Genomic DNA, 9,935 nt, shown 5'->3' on the forward strand with positions numbered 1-9,935 from the left:
TTATTGGTTAAGATCTTTTTATCGTTTTTATTAAATTCTTATTACTAAAATATTCTTGATAGACATTATCTCAACTATCACAATATTTTCTCATAGTATGTAACACATACGTGTTTCATTTCATTAACATATACAAGTTCAATACAACGAAAAAATGTATTTTTCACAAACTTAACTCTAATATGACTTAACTGTATATTATCTTTTGTTTCTTTCTTGCTTATATGTATGTTATACACATATAACAGGTTATTACACGTAAAAATAATTATATGCTTAAAAATCGAGAAAGTAAATCATATAGATAATAACACAAATTTATGTTTAATATATTAAAATTTTAATAATTAAGATAAGTAAATGCCAACACAAATCTTGATGCTTCATAATAATATTTTTATATGTTAATCTTACAATGCAAACTGTGCGCTGCATCGTCAGTCCTTTAAAACGCAATTCCAAATCATAGACTTATAAGTCTATGCTCCAAACTGAATATTATGTAATAACACAATTGCCAAAGCAATCTAATAATTTGCTACTCTCTTGAACATATTTTTAAACCCTGCGAAAATAACTTATCACTTATAAATAACTTATAAATAACAAAATATTACTTCAGAATTGTAAAAGATTCATATATAAAAATATTATTATTAAGCACCACGATCCATTTTGTATTGTGTTGGCGTCTACTCATCTTAATTATTTGAAACACACCACGATCAATTCTCTTTCTGACACTTAGTTATTAACATTCTAAATTTCTTTATTACTTAATGAAATACATTTTTAAAAATAAATTCGTACAAGCAATACTTCACTTGTTTTTCTTTATGCTATTATAATACTGTTCAATTGTGCCATTTAACAAAAAAATTTATAAATAAAAATATCCAGCTCTTACACGTGATTTATACTCTTATAATTCTTATGATATTTTCTTTAAGTAAATATCAATCAATTTAAATAACTGCAAAATTAGACATTGTTGATGAAATAAAAATAATCTTAATTTAACGTATCAGTAAAACGTAAATCGGATATCGCGGCATTCTTGTCACAGGTGAAAGACACGGTCAAGGCATAACGAGTACCAGATTTCACTTTTTCAACTAGATGTAAATTTTCACTTCCTGATGTAAAAATTGATACTCTACCTGAAAGTATTGCTAAATTGTCTCATCTTTTTACAATAAATTTAATTTATAATTAATTATTAAACGCTTTTTTACCTTTTCTCGGTTCCACTGTGGTATTGACATCGTTTTTGTCCATATATATAAATCGACCGCCTTCAAAATCTTTACTAAAATCATTTAAATATAGCAATGATGTGTAATGGAATGATTCATATGTTTCCTGAAATACATAATTTTATGTTTTAATTTTACATTATACAAAACAAAACTTTGTTAAAGGTTACGCTATATAACGTCGTCAGACAAACGTACCTTATCGATATGTGGATGCCAGTATTCATCATGTATAGTTTTTGCGGGTTTATTAGTCATTCGCGAGAAAAAAGTAGGTTTGGTTAAATAGATTTTATTTATATCTATTCCAAAATTATGCGCCACCGCATGTTGTATTTTCGTTTTCACTACCCTATAAGTTAAGAAAGAACGTAATATATCAGGTAAATATATACAAAATAAATTTTAATAATATGCATACATGTATTTTAGACACTAAAAAATCTGACAGCTAGAAATGTTTTTACATTTATCTATCATTTATCTAGTCTATCTATAAAAGACTGTAGATAATTTTTATTTATATCAATTTATATGCGTTTTGTCTAATTTGGAACATCAAAGGATACTTTGCTCTAGGTTTAAAAATAAATATTTATATATAAGTAAAATCATACTTGTAGATTGCCGAATCCACGCTGTTGAATATTTTCTTTGCCTCTGGTTGTTTATAAATATTGATGAAACCCTGTCCCTTGCTAAGAGCGCCTGAATGAAGATCCAGAATACTCGCGCCACCGTCAGATCCAGCCAGATCTAATCCACTTTTTGCTAGTTTCAGTAAAACATCTGCCTCTGTTGTCGAGACGAGTTTGTCAGTTACAGCTCTGCCACATTTTTCTGGTACGCAGCCTGGGTATTTTTCTAACTCGTCTCTATAATCCATAGAGCAGTCAACGTTCTGTGTACGACTTACCAGCACGTCTTTCTGCTTTGCCAGATATACTTCTTTGCCATGTCTATTATTATACCAAACTATTAGCAAGACTCCAAGTATCAGAACACATCTTGACCATACTCTTTGATATGGAAAAGATACAATAGGTCCATATTTTCTACAAGATAAAAATTAGAGGCTGTTAGATTTATGGATATTATTTTACTCTTATAAATTAGATAAGTGAAGTTTCAATGACAGCAGAGGGGAGAAGCAGATCGAGTAGTGTATTTACTTTCCTCTATTTGGATATATTACGCATTTGATCATTATTATTTTTGGACATATCAAATGCTAAAATAGGAAAGATAAATTCGGTAATGTAAACATATTAATGTGAAATATAAGAAATTAATCTTATACTCACGACTGAACGAGTTTATTCGGTTTTTCCACCTTTTTTTCCTCTTGAGTCACACTTTCTTTTTGTGCGCTTTTTTTCTTTGTTCTCTTCACCTCTTGCGTCGTCATCGTGTATACACTGATACTGTATGTACAATCACTGTTGTTTATCTTTGAATTTTACGTTTACTCCAATTTCTCACACATGTCAAACAGTCAAATAGAAGTGTCAAAATACTCGAATATCTAGAGATGACGCTTTCAATCGTTCAACCATTTCAACCTGAAAAGTTACCACACTCCAACTGTTTAGGGAATTTCACACACGTATGTATAACTAGAGAAGACTAGAGACTTTTGTAGGATTTTAAAATTAGGAGAAAATCGTCGGTATGACTTGGCGACACTGCCCTTCGGATGTATTGTATAAACATACGTAACTCATAAACGACGTAATCGCACTAATCAGATCAGATGTAACGCACGGAAACCACGCGTATGCCGAATGTTGCATTATTCTCGTTCCGCCGCTCGTCTTCGCGAATGCAGATGACGTAATTCACATCATGCTGTTATGTTTTTCTTGTTATTATCGTTAATAAACATGCTATCCTTTTTCCGAAAGTTATCAATTGGCGGAAAAATAAAGGATGGTATATTGCCGGAAACAGTCATGGGAACGGCAGAGGATCTGTTGACGGCGAAGAATCAAACGTTAAGGACGGATATCGAGTTAAAAGAATCCGTTTACGGCAAGTTTTGCGCTCTATTTGTGTATTGTATCGCGCAACCTTTCCGATAGTGTCCGATGTCAGAGAGAGAGAGAGAGAGAGAGAGAGGGTGCGACATTGCAAATCACTTGTTGCCTACATTTATTAAAACGATCAAATATTAATTACTTAAGAATTATTCAGAATTTGATCGATTTATCGTCAATCTTTCGTTGCTTTTCAGATGTATTAAGGACGATCAAAGATCCTGAGAAACCACAGACCTTGGAGCAATTGGACGTTGTTTACGAAGATTGCATAAAAGTTTGTCACAGCACACCTGGAGGAGTTTCTGTGATTCGTGTGGAGTTTAATCCTACAGTGCCTCACTGTTCGTTGGCCACCCTCATAGGACTGTGCATCCGCATTAAATTGGAACGTCATTTATCGGCTTCATTTAAGTTGGATATCTATATCAAGAAAGGTGCACATTCTACTGAACAGGAAAGTACGTATGCTCCTTGTATCTTATTCAGTTTTTCAGTAGTGTTACTGAGACATGTATATTAAGCTTATTTTTAATTATGTGCATTAAATTCCAGTTAATAAACAAATTAATGATAAGGAACGTATAGCGGCTGCGATGGAAAATCCAAACTTACGGGAACTGGTGGAGAAATGTATACTAGAAGAGGATTATTAGCCTTTCACGATAAAGCATGTGCTATATCGGATATTTTTCCGAAATATAATTTTATTATAATTTAGTACATATATATTATGTAGATAAGTAATATGTGGATTGTTTATACTGGCATATAATTAAGTCCAACTCTTGGGAATAATGTAATGAAACGCTTCCAATAGAAATATTATATAGAAATATCATTGTAAATTAAATTTTTGGTACTTGATAATCGTAATCATGCATTTTATAGAGATAAAAAGCTAAAGAGCGCAATCTATTACATTACGGTCCTCGAAATATAAAATTATATATTTTATATATTTTATATAACGTAGAGAAGAGTAATAAAAATTTTGTCGGCGCCGTCGGCAGATACACATATGAACAAATCTCGATTAGAATGACGTTAAATTAGACAAGTAAAATGAAAAAATTTAAATTTATTTCATTGTAATATTCTTCACGTTTTTCTTTAACTCTTATAACAATAAGTAGCCTTTTTTGATTTTTTTTTATTAATTTAAGTGTATATAATAGCTAATGTATAATATGAATAAAGTGTCAAAAATATTTAAAAAAATCGTAAAGTAGAATAATAATTCTTAAAGAATTTAAGGAAAATTTTATTTTACGAGCATTCGAAAAGAGAAGATGCAATATATATTAATTTATATCAAATAATTTTATGTAAATTAATATATAGACACGCCAAGTACTTAAAAATCTCATTCTGACACTTCAAAATAATGTGTCACAGACGAATGCTCGAATGAGTGCATCACGCGTGATGCACGGATACTTCACATGCGCGTAACATATATCTATACATAAACACAATATACAGTGAAACAGTGAAATAATTACGAATTAGGTAAGCCACAGGCGCAATATTCGCGGAACGTCGCGTGATTTATGTAGTATTGCGCGCAATATATGATAGTAATCAAAGTTCCCGTGCGGGCGTCACTGTTTTCTACACATTTCTACCGCTTCTGTGATGACTATACCAGATCTCATTCGCATCGCGTGGCGTCAGTCGTCAGTCGAGTTCAGTCGAGCCTCGAGCAGTCTCGGGCTGCGAGCAGCGTGGAGCACAAGTGTTTTTTTTTTCAAGTTTCTGTAAAAAAATATCGCATATCTTTGAGAATAAGTGAACTATTTAGAGAGTGAGAGAGAATCACTCGAGGTACAAATCAAAAATTATTCTATAAAAATCTATTAATTATTATTGTTAAAAAATATGAAGATAATAATATATTGACATTTAAAACTTAAATTTATTACATTTATACACATAATTTACATCTTTTCTTCTGAATCTCTTTTAAATGCAGTGAATTTTTCAGTTATACACTTTAATATTCACATCTTAATATGAATATCTAAATATATTCACATTATATATGTGAACATAAATGGAGTAACTGTTTCAAAATGATATGATATACATATAAATTATAATAAATATATATATATATATATATATATAAATATCTTATTTTTTAGCAAAGTCAAAGTGTACAACATTATAAATCATCGTATGCTCAAGATGGGCTCGAACTTTTCTTTCTCGATTCTGATCGTCCTATTGTTCAAGTTTTTTACACATGGTTTACCACTGCAAGAGGAACTTTACGGTATTATTACGGTATTATTTAAAATGTGATAAAAACAACTCATGAGTTTTATGGTTAACAGATAAATTTAATAGTTGCGCTTTTAATGCATTATAAAAAGTACTATGAACAATCCGATTGAAGCGATCTTTGATTGACAAAATATATAACTGCTATTGATCTGCTTCCGAAGTTATGACTAGATAACTGATAAAACATCACAAAACAGAGCTCAGGGTGAATCGTTATCGCAATTATACACACGCTTATTTACTTTATCCTTAACTCATTCTTTATCATGAAAATGGTATGATTCATTCCTGACAATCCCGACGTTATATGATAACACAGACTTTCCGATTATAACATTGATATGCGCAATACCGAAATATCAAATTGGATATTAATTTAGTTTTTATACATTCAGTACTTATCGACAGTTTTTCTTTGCTTTGCTTTCTAATATAATACATGTCAAAGACGTCATTCATTAATTCAATCTTAATTTTGTCATAGGATACAATTAATTTATGAGAATTTATGTTTACATTTTATGTTATTCTACAAAAATTTTTAAAATATTTCCTCATTCCAATTAATATTACGATTAAAATCGCGGACAACGTTTGCGATTAAACATGTGACGTGACTGTTTTTCCCCGCGGCTACCGAATACGGTGACGCTTTTACCACTACTAGTATCGCATAGTGACGCAATATTTGCATATGTAATTAATTCAAACAAAAGTTGTCGCATATCCGTAATTTTTCAATATTATGTTGTTGGTCTATTGATATCGAGTTATACGTAACTATGATTGCCCATGAGAAAAGTATTTTCATTAAATCGTATGAAATTTGTTCGTAGTTTAAAAAGATTATAAATATTATTATATGTATTAAATATTATCTTTCAATATATAATTTCATATTTTTTCGAAGTAAAATTTAAATCTGAATTTCAGAGATTAACTTGTTTAACTAAATAATAATTTAATGGGGTAAAGGGAGCTAGATTTCTATATGATGAGAGAGAGAGAGAGAGAGAGAGAGAAGTATATACTCTCTCTGTTTTTATTCTCCTTCTAGTTTAGACAAACATTATTCTGTACTGCGCGAATGAACGCTATCATTGAAAAATCGCGTGTAATCTCACGAGAAAAAATAAACGTTATAGGTCAAAGTGTCGTTAACGCATGAGTAAAAGTGCGGGTCATACATAGATTAGTTTCAACGACCTGAACTAGACTTTTCCTCGCGGGCTTCCCCTGCGATTCTTTGCGAAACAATACGAGCAAAATATAATCTAAAATTGAAGTAACCTCGTTTTGTTCGATGCAGAAGGCAGTTACTGCAAGACGGAGGACGGCGAGGCAGGTGTATGCAAAAAGATACACGAATGTCCATCCAGACTGCAAGAGGTGAAAGAAGGTAGAAGAAGCTCGGATTCGATGGGTCGTTGCGGCTTCCAGGATTTCACGGAAATCGTTTGTTGTCAGTTCAATATTACGGACAAAATAGGACTTCGACCAGCAGAGCTAGGTATGTATAATATCATTTTGGTCAATGAAATGTTTCTTTCTTTCTTTCTTTTTTTTTAAATACAACAGCCATTTCAATGATGATCCAAAAATAGAAAAATAATTGCAATGAAATTTAATTTCTTATTGTTAGATGCAGCGCGATTTCGTGCTGATTGAGTTACGCGTTATTAATTATTCTTTTAAATTTCACTTAAATTAACTCGTTTTTTATAATGTCACAACTGATCAACTTTTACATTTACGCGTTTTCGTAAACTAAAATCAATCATTTGGCTTTACAAATTACTGTGCCACTCGACCGTGAGATGTTTTTTTAGTTCGAAATACTAAAGTAAAGGAGTCAAGCGATGAAAAAGCCGATCGACGACAAGTGATTACATTCCGCATCTACGTTGTCGACTAACATTCTTTATTCAAAAACAGGTTTTTCAACTTATAATTGCTATCATTTTTGATAATGGCTCTTCTTTTCTTCATCTAAAAGAAGACGAAATAGTCCACGAAATAGACAAAATCCGTGCTTTTAAGAAGACGAAATATTACGACAAAGTCCATATACCTATGCTTAACGCTTTGTTATTATGTAGCAATAATATATTATATGTTCCCAAAATGTTATTTATACAAACGCATTCGTATAAATGTCAGCGACAAAGTTGTTTTAATGTTTATCGTGTTTATCACTGTTTTTAATATATGTCGTTAACACGCGCGCGTTGCATGATCGTTTCCGAGAATCTCGTTTAAATAATGAATGGCCTTGAGGTGGAGATGCGCATGGTGATGTAATAATCGTCATGGCTTTACGGTCACGGTTACGGCCGTAGATCCGACTTCGGACAAGTCCGGGTTCCGCGTTAACCAGTCGATCGATTGTATGATCCTGTAGAATGCAAAAGATGAACTTTACATTCGCGCCTGAATTTCTTTTAGCATGTCGCCAATATGAAAATGAGATCGAGTCCAACGGTAAGGCGAAAAGGGACACGGTTAAGGCCGTTAAGGCTCAGGTGCAGTTTAACATATACGGCGGCACGCAAAGCGAGGCCGGGGAATTCCCATACATGGTTGCTCTGGGATATGAGAACGAAGACAAGGACGAAGACGACGACGATTCGGAAGCTATCAAGTACAACTGTGGTGGCACGTTAATTTCTTCGCAATACGTACTGACTGCTGCTCACTGCGTCAGTAATATACAGGAGAAAGTACCGATAGAGGCAAGTAACAGCGAGCTCCAAGTTCAAGGTCGCGATTCACTGACCATCCAAATATTCTGCGTCAGATCGATTCGAGCAAAAGACTACTAAGACACTCAAGTTGAAATTAAGTTGAATATAGATAAACGATAAATTATAAGTTTTATTTATCACTCCATTATCTATTTTTCAATACGGTCGATTCACCGATTTATCGTTACATGAATGAGAGAGCGTTTGTCTTCGTGGAGTCAAACACTTTGTCTAACGTTTAAAGATTACAAATCTTTTTTTGCTCCCAGGTGAGAATCGGCAGCGAAGATCTGAAGAGCGTTGGGGACGATGCACAACGAATTCCCATAAGTAACGTAATACCGCATCCGGAGTACAAGCGCAGCGTGAATTACAACGACGTAGCTATTTTGAAACTAAGTACGCCTGTACGCATGGCGAGTAACGTACGGCCGATCTGTATCCAAACGAAATCTTTAGACTCCATGAATGTACAATCGAACATAACGTTTATCGTGATTGGCTGGGGCGCTACCAGCTTCGACGAGGACGGCAGTACCAAATTGATGAAGACCCCGGGTCTCAAGTAAGAGAGAATACAATTGAAGCATCATTTTTTAAAGCAATAACTCTTTGGGAAATATCAAATATGTGTTTTTACTGAAATTCTTTTACTAAAAATCGAATTTCTTATTTAACTTTGATTTGAATATTTTTGCGATTTTATCTTCCGGTATAAGCATTATTACATTCGGAATATGATAAAATTGAAACTCTTTCTGAAATTATTTACAAATTGGGAAAAGAAATACAATCTGTATGACGCAGTCAAAGTTAACAAGTCCTGCAAAATTTTGGCGATTGACAAAATACATTCTTGCGCATACCTGTTACAAATATATTTTCACATAATATATTATATATATATATAAGAGACAACACGCTCTACTATTACGACTTTTAAATTCAAATTATGCTTTAACTTTTCCAGTCTCGTAGACAGGGAATCGTGCGCCAAATCGTTTGACGGTTTCGGCAAGTTACCCCGCGGTTTGGACGAGAATATGCTGTGCATATTGGACAGCAATGTTACGAGAAGGGCAGACGCCTGTCAGGGAGATAGCGGCGGACCCTTATTGATGTTCACCGGATCTAGTCACAGCATTGTGGGAATCACGGCTTTTGGGCAAAATTGCGGGGGCCCTATACCGGGAGTTTACACAGCGGTATATTCTTTCTTGGAATGGATCGAGAAGGAAGTCTGGCCGGAAACGATTAACGAACGGTAGATGGATCGTATCTTATCATTTTGATTCGAGACTCTCCGTTCAGTGACCCAGCTACTAATTGTCAGCATGAGTAACGTGACGCGATATATTTAAATACTCTAAACGACTTGTGCTGTTATTACGTATGGTTATTACAATAATCTAGTCTGAAGCTATTCGTGTATTCGGTCTACGCAGCATTTATTCTTTCAATTCCTATCTTACAATGCGCTTTTGCGAATTTTATACTTTTATACATGTTACTCTACTCTCGAATAATGTCATTCTGAATGTATACGTGCTTCAATAAAACATGAATATTCACGCTTGTTCTTCTTTCCCTTTCTTATTTCGAGAAAAACT

General features: G+C 33.2%; 3 protein-coding genes across 4 annotated transcripts; 2 read left to right on the forward strand and 1 right to left on the reverse strand.

The window, feature by feature from the left end:
* LOC105454689 (2-oxoglutarate and iron-dependent oxygenase domain-containing protein 3-like) lies at positions 1-2,836 on the reverse strand. Its single transcript, XM_011697501.1, has 5 exons — positions 2,561-2,836; positions 1,874-2,311; positions 1,455-1,608; positions 1,236-1,362; positions 1-1,160 (listed from the first exon to the last, which is right to left on the reverse strand). Exons 1-5 carry the CDS (start codon positions 2,662-2,664, stop codon positions 1,012-1,014), a joined length of 972 nt encoding a protein of 323 aa, XP_011695803.1. The 5' UTR covers positions 2,665-2,836; the 3' UTR covers positions 1-1,011.
* Positions 2,837-2,940: 104 nt separating this feature from the next.
* Positions 2,941-4,322, forward strand: LOC105454688 (MIP18 family protein CG30152). 2 transcript variants are annotated; one of them, XM_011697500.1, is made up of 4 exons: positions 2,941-3,089; positions 3,161-3,287; positions 3,490-3,753; positions 3,848-4,322. In XM_011697500.1, exons 2-4 carry the CDS (start codon positions 3,209-3,211, stop codon positions 3,946-3,948), a joined length of 444 nt encoding a protein of 147 aa, XP_011695802.1. In that variant the 5' UTR covers positions 2,941-3,089; positions 3,161-3,208; the 3' UTR covers positions 3,949-4,322. The 2 variants fall into 2 exon arrangements, with proteins under 2 accessions (XP_011695802.1, XP_011695801.1); XM_011697499.1 differs by having other exon boundaries at positions 2,941-3,287.
* Positions 4,323-4,593: 271 nt separating this feature from the next.
* LOC105454687 (serine protease snake-like) lies at positions 4,594-9,896 on the forward strand. The gene is made up of 6 exons (XM_011697497.1): positions 4,594-5,119; positions 5,440-5,570; positions 6,891-7,091; positions 8,027-8,313; positions 8,595-8,890; positions 9,296-9,896. Exons 2-6 carry the CDS (start codon positions 5,474-5,476, stop codon positions 9,591-9,593), a joined length of 1,179 nt encoding a protein of 392 aa, XP_011695799.1. The 5' UTR covers positions 4,594-5,119; positions 5,440-5,473; the 3' UTR covers positions 9,594-9,896.
* Positions 9,897-9,935: the final 39 nt, after the last annotated feature.

Source organism: Wasmannia auropunctata, unplaced genomic scaffold, assembly GCF_000956235.1.
Source record: "Wasmannia auropunctata unplaced genomic scaffold, wasmannia.A_1.0 LD335976.1, whole genome shotgun sequence".
In the NCBI taxonomy this organism is placed as follows: Eukaryota; Metazoa; Arthropoda; class Insecta; order Hymenoptera; family Formicidae; genus Wasmannia; species Wasmannia auropunctata.

Bases quoted from the DNA above. Each gene is read 5' to 3' on its own strand.
- LOC105454687 (XM_011697497.1), top strand. From the start codon at position 5,474: ATGCTCAAGATGGGCTCGAACTTTTCTTTCTCGATTCTGATCGTCCTA. The intron at 5,571-6,890 runs GTATTATTACGG...TGTTCGATGCAG, and splicing joins ACTGCAAGAGGAACTTTACG to AAGGCAGTTACTGCAAGACG. The intron at 8,314-8,594 runs GCAAGTAACAGC...TTTTGCTCCCAG, and splicing joins AGGAGAAAGTACCGATAGAG to GTGAGAATCGGCAGCGAAGA.
- LOC105454689 (XM_011697501.1), bottom strand. From the start codon at position 2,664: ATGACGACGCAAGAGGTGAAGAGAACAAAGAAAAAAAGCGCACAAAAA. The intron at 1,609-1,873 runs GTATGATTTTAC...CTTAACTTATAG, and splicing joins GTGGATTCGGCAATCTACAA to GGTAGTGAAAACGAAAATAC. The intron at 1,363-1,454 runs GTACGTTTGTCT...TATGTATTTCAG, and splicing joins GGCATCCACATATCGATAAG to GAAACATATGAATCATTCCA.
- LOC105454688 (XM_011697499.1), top strand. From the start codon at position 3,110: ATGTTTTTCTTGTTATTATCGTTAATAAACATGCTATCCTTTTTCCGA. The intron at 3,288-3,489 runs GCAAGTTTTGCG...GTTGCTTTTCAG, and splicing joins GTTAAAAGAATCCGTTTACG to ATGTATTAAGGACGATCAAA. The intron at 3,754-3,847 runs GTACGTATGCTC...ATTAAATTCCAG, and splicing joins ACATTCTACTGAACAGGAAA to TTAATAAACAAATTAATGAT.